The sequence below is a fragment of the Trachemys scripta genome, chromosome 1, assembly GCF_013100865.1.
Source record: "Trachemys scripta elegans isolate TJP31775 chromosome 1, CAS_Tse_1.0, whole genome shotgun sequence".
NCBI lineage: Eukaryota > Metazoa > Chordata > Testudines > Emydidae > Trachemys > Trachemys scripta.
Genome location: NC_048298.1, coordinates 187,758,000 through 187,763,757, shown reverse-complemented (window position 1 = coordinate 187,763,757; position 5,758 = coordinate 187,758,000). Strand labels below are relative to the sequence as shown.

At 38.2% G+C, this 5,758-nt stretch overlaps 1 protein-coding gene across 1 annotated transcript; it reads left to right on the top strand.

The window, feature by feature from the left end:
- The first annotated feature begins 1,306 nt into the window (after positions 1-1,306).
- Positions 1,307-2,411, top strand: CLDN14 (claudin 14). The gene has a single exon (XM_034758867.1). The coding sequence runs from the start codon at positions 1,385-1,387 to the stop codon at positions 2,093-2,095; it is 711 nt and encodes a 236-aa protein (XP_034614758.1). The 5' UTR covers positions 1,307-1,384; the 3' UTR covers positions 2,096-2,411.
- Positions 2,412-5,758: the final 3,347 nt, after the last annotated feature.

The following is a 5,758-nucleotide window of genomic DNA, read 5'->3' as shown; positions in this document are numbered from 1 at the left end:
TCTCTGGGCTTGTCTACACTGCCAATTTACAGCGTTGCAACTTTCTCACTCGGGGGTGTGAAAAAACACCCCTGAGTGAAGCAAGTTTTAGCGCTGTATAGCACCAGTGTAGACAGTGCCTCAGTGCTGGGAGCCGCGCCTCTTGTGGAGGTGGTTTTTTTAGAGTGCTGGGAGAGCTTTCTCCCAGAGCTCTGCCGTGACCACAAAAGCCACGTTAAAGCACGGTTATTCCTTTATACCAAAGAGTCTTCAGAGTCCTGTATACTTTGGTCACTAGCCTGACCCATCATTTTTTTGTGTGCATGTACCCTTTCCGGCCCAGTCCCCCAAATACTTATGCACATTCTTACTTTTAAATACGAGTTCAGCTGGTGCATAAATCTTTGCAGGACTGGGATGTAAATTTACTTCTGTTTCTGAGTTCCTAGCTGGACTTGGATGCATGAGTACTTTATATATTAACATAGAAAGATTTTGCCCCCACAGATAATACTGACCTTGCAAGGCAGCAATCTAGTATAGATAACTGTAACTAAGATTTATACAGAAGGAAGAGTTCCTATTTCTTGCAAGGGCTTTTTATGGTAGAATTTGTTATGAGATAGTCTTCTGAAACGGCGAGGCATTGCTCCTCAGAAGATGCGGTGATGCACATCTGGTTTAACATGCTGTCATTTAGTCCACAAACTGAAGTCATAAACTGAGTCTCCGTAGGGACTAATGAAAGTTATTCCTCTTTGAGTTGCTTTATTAAAATAAAACCTCAAGAAATACTGGCAACTAGGATAGGGAAGGAAACTTTAATCCAATACTTGTTATCCTCTTCCACAGATTTTAAATCACTCTCTCTGCTCTCTAGTTTGAGCAAATATACCCTTATTGTTTTTGTAGTCCTGCTATGAACTTCGGAATGTTTTCATCGTGTAAAGTAGCTTTCAGATGTCTGCTTTATAAATTCAAGTGTTAACACTTGTTAATTTTCTACTTTAGAAAGGAAGTCATGTTTCTCTGAGGAGTCTGTTGGGAAGAAGAAGATTTTATTTTAAAATATTTTTTCAATTTCATAATTTGCTGTAATTTTTTTCCCAACAGGCCATGGAAGCCTGTTTACATAAGTGAAGAGGGAAGCTTACTTTCTCACTGCTTCCACAAAATATCATTAACTGCCATAACTATGCTAATTGCACTTGAAATGCATCTTACTGGTTAGAGAAATAATGCATTTAGGTAATATTTAACTTCTTTTTCCTCAATTACCTTTTATTAGGAGTCCAGAAGGTGTCAGAGTAAAACTGCTGCATATCGCCCAGGAAAAGCTTGTGTTTTCAGAAGGAAGCCAACCAGAGATACATTATTAAAGGGAATAATTAGGACAAACATTAACATGGCAAGCATGGCTGTTCAGTTACTGGGCTTCTTACTAAGTCTCTTTGGTCTAATTGGAACCTTAATTGCTACTATTCTGCCTCACTGGTGGAGGACGGCACACGTAGGCACCAATATTATAACAGCTGTGGCATACATGAAAGGGCTCTGGATGGAGTGTGTCTGGCATAGCACTGGCATCTACCAGTGCCAGGTCCATCGGTCTCAGCTTGCACTGCCTCGGGACCTTCAAGCAGCTCGTGCCATGATGGTGATTTCCTGTGTTATTTCCACACTGGCATGTGTGGTGTCTGTTATTGGCATGCATTGCACTCGCTGTGTCAAAGGGGCCTCTGCCAAAAATTCTCTCGCTGTCTCTGGTGGAATCTTTTTCATCCTGGCTGGTCTCATATGCCTGGTTCCTGTTTCTTGGACTACTAATGATGTGGTTACAGATTTTTACAACCCCATGCTTCCCAACGGGATGAAGTATGAGATAGGGCAAGCTCTTTACCTCGGTTTTTTCTCTGCATCTTTGACTATACTTGGCGGAGCTCTACTGTGTACATCATGCCAGAGTACTGGGGACAACCTACCTTACCAGCCACAACCAAGGAGCACAACAAGGGCTGCTCCCTCATATAGACCACCAACTGCCTACAAGGGAAACCATGCACCTTCTCTGACCTCTGTTTCACAGAGTGGCTACAGATTAAATGACTATGTGTGAGTTTCTTAAGATTCACCTGTGACTCAGAACTGCTCTATAATGGATGTGTATGACATAAAACTAAGCTAAAGAACATTTATAATTTATGAGAGTTTTGATACAAAGTTTACCATTGTGTATTTATGCAGTGAAACAACATGAAATTGTTTGCTTTGAAACTGGAAAAAAGAAAAGAAAAGAAATTTGTAGTATTCCAGAGGCTGCAAATTTCTCCCTATGTGAGGTCAACTTAAGCTTAAGCTGTGGATGTGGTCAGTTCTGATTGAAAGTAACGTTTTTATTTTTATCCAGTTTCTAATACTAAAACCTGCGTTCACAAACAATAAAGGGTTAACAGTAGAGCTGGTTGAAATTTTTTCAGTTGAACAATTTTCCATTGAAAAATAATGTTTCATGTACATCAAAACATTTCAGGGTAACATTGATTTGGACTAAATTATTCTTTCAACTTTCTCATATTTCAAAAACATCAAAACATTTAGGTTTGATTTTATCATTTTGTTGGTTATATATTAACACATTAAACTATGATGTTATAAGATTATATTTCATATATAGCTATATTTGATATTGTGTTATAATGTTTTGGCCTTATCCAAACAAAATATTAGGACACTGTCAAAATGAAACAATTCAACATTATTGAAACAAAACATTCTGATGTTTCCTAATCAAAATTGCTTGGAATTTCTGTTCCAAGAAAAATGTCAGTGTTTTGACTTTTTGTTTTGATTCAGAATGAAAACAAATATTCAAATGTCAGAATCTACCACAGTACAATGCTATTTATTATCTTGATTACAATAACAACTTTTATTATCTTGTCCCAGAAATTTCAAAGAGTAATCAAAGGTATAATTGTTTAGTCTCTCAGTTATATTACTTTATTGTAGTTGGGGCCTGACTGAAAGCTCACTGAAATCAACAGGAGTTGTTTCCATTTACTTCAGTGGGATTTTGATCAGGCCTTGACAAAGAAAGCATGTATCAAGCTAACTTCCAAAATATATAGGGATATGTCCAATTCCAAAAAATATGGATTGTACCATTGATTGTGACACTTGCTGGACAGAGTCAGGCCAAAACACTGGTTGAAAGCAATTTACATTTAAAATCATGGTAAAATGAAATTATGCCACAATACATGCAAATAAAAATGTCTGTCCTCATTATATTGTAATAAAGGCCAACACAACAGGTAATGCACAGTACAAAACTGTCACAAAGAATAAAAGCTGTAGATTTTTGTTAACCCCACTTGGGCAACATATGGGCCAACAGACTAACAGCTAATAGGGTTAAGAAAAACACTCTCCACACCTGAGAGTCAACTGAACTTGCTGCACTTCACTTGGCAAAAAGCCTGTTTGTAATTAGTGTCACCTGGCAGCACCTCCATAGCTCAGATTCTAAAAAACAACAATGAGGAGTCCTTGTGGCACCTTAGAGACTAACAAATTTATTTGGGCATAAGATTTCATGGGCTAGAACCCACTTCATCAGATGCAACATCAGATTCTGTCAACGTTTCCAGTGTTTTCACTATAAACCCTTTTTTTTTTAAGAGGCTGATCAGCTATTTTTATTCACATTTGGCTTGAAACTTGACATGGATGTTTTCAGCAGAGGTACAATTTATTATCATCATGATTATTTTAAACAGACACTTGATTGGTAAAACTAATAACTTTATCTTTCAAATTAATATTTAGATAGCCTTGCTGGCCAAACATCCATTTGATGTTTTTTTTTTAAATTGTATTTTCATATATGGTTAATGCACAGTTTCCCTACTGTAGGTATTGTATATTATGAAAAACCCAGGCTTTGTAGAGGGACTTTGTTATTACAACAAACCTATCTTAAGTAACCACACCAGGGACAGAGAAAAACTGTTTGTTTGACACAGGTGGTTTTCTAACAGGTGGAGCAGAATTGTGCTTAGTACATTAGGGGATTCTTTGGGATGGTCTTTTAAGACAAGAGGTAGCTTCATAAAGATTTTTTTTATGGAGATTTTACTGTATGCACATTACAGTGGGTCCAGCCAAGAAATTATGATATCAACCTTGAGCAAGGGGGTTTTGTGCAGTCATGAATACAAGTTCAAGTACAGGAAATGAGTTATGTAGTATGCTTACTACATACTGATAAATTATTCCACTTGCCAAGATGCTTGTGCAGTGGGAATACTAATGTGTAGTACTATTTTTACTGCACAAATTCCCAGCCAAATGGAATGTGTGTCAGTAGTAAGAACAGTTTGTAAACTCCTGGCAAAAAGTCTGGAACTGCTCTGATGGCAATAAAAAGAGTGGGATGGTTTATTTCACAGTGTGCTATGGGCCAATGGATCTCATTCCATGCTAATGGGATGAATTCCCCCCCCCCTTTTTTTACTATTGTTTTAAAAAGATATTCCTATTTATACAAATAATATAGAAGGTCTGATTTCAATTGATAAAGGAAAATATAAATAAATACTAAATTTTAATTCATGCTGCTTTTAATTATAACTCACCCTTCTATTATGTCAAGCTGTGCAACACATATTATTGGGGCAAATTCTGCCCTCAGTTTGTGCACAAAGGGTTCCCACTGAATTGAACAACAGTTGTACGTACACAGACAAGGGAAGGATTTGGTCCCATGACATGTAAAATGATGCACTGCTCTAAGACCTTAGCAGCCGAGCGAATTCCCAATAGCCTGAAAGAAGTAAGTCTCATTTGTCTTCAGTGGGATCTCCTGGTAAACGATATAAAGTAGGGGGTTTGGTTTCATGGAACACTGGGCTACTTTTTATGAGAAAAAGGAGTTGTACACTTTGGACGGCCTCAATCTCAGTAGTAGGGGAACAAATCTTCTGGGTGACAGTGAAGCTAGACTAGTCTGGAAGGCATTAAACTATAGCGAGGGTCAGTGTTGAGGGGACAAAGATAGTGTATCAAATGGAAGGTGTCACAGGAAAATTAAATCAAAATGACAAGGGATCTGAAGAGAAGCCAAATGTTCACTGCCTCTATGCCAATGCTAGAAACTGAAATTACAAGAGGAATTAGAAATGCTCATGAGAAGAAATGTGACACAACTGGCATTATTGAAACCTGTGGGATGATTCACACGATTGTGATATGCCTCTTTGGGTCACGGCCCAGAGGGAGGAACACATTTTGTGGGGCCACTATATTCCCAACCCAAACTGGTGGGCAGGGAGAGAGTGGAAATCTGTGGTACCTTGGCTCCTCCCCCAATGTTCCAGCCTGTGCAGCTGCACTGCCATGAGAAAGATGTACTTGTGTCAGGTAAAGGACTGGGAGAAACCAGTAGGGCAGATCATAAGTCTCCAAGTCATAATATGCTTCCTGGTCTTTTGCGTGGGCAGCACAAAAACATGCTGACCACAAATGGTGACTGATGCAAAGCTACAATTAACCTCTAAATATGTTTACTAATTTGTCCTAAAAGAACAATAAGGTTGCATGGTGAAGCACTCAAAATTACAGAAATAGTATGGTAGTAATCACTACTACAGCGAGCCACAAACATGTTTCTATGGTTTTATAAAGAAGAATGGCAATGTATTATGGTATAGTGGTTAAGAAACAGTACTGAACGTTAAACTACAATGCATGAGCAAAAGAGGGCCATTTCTTTTTGAGT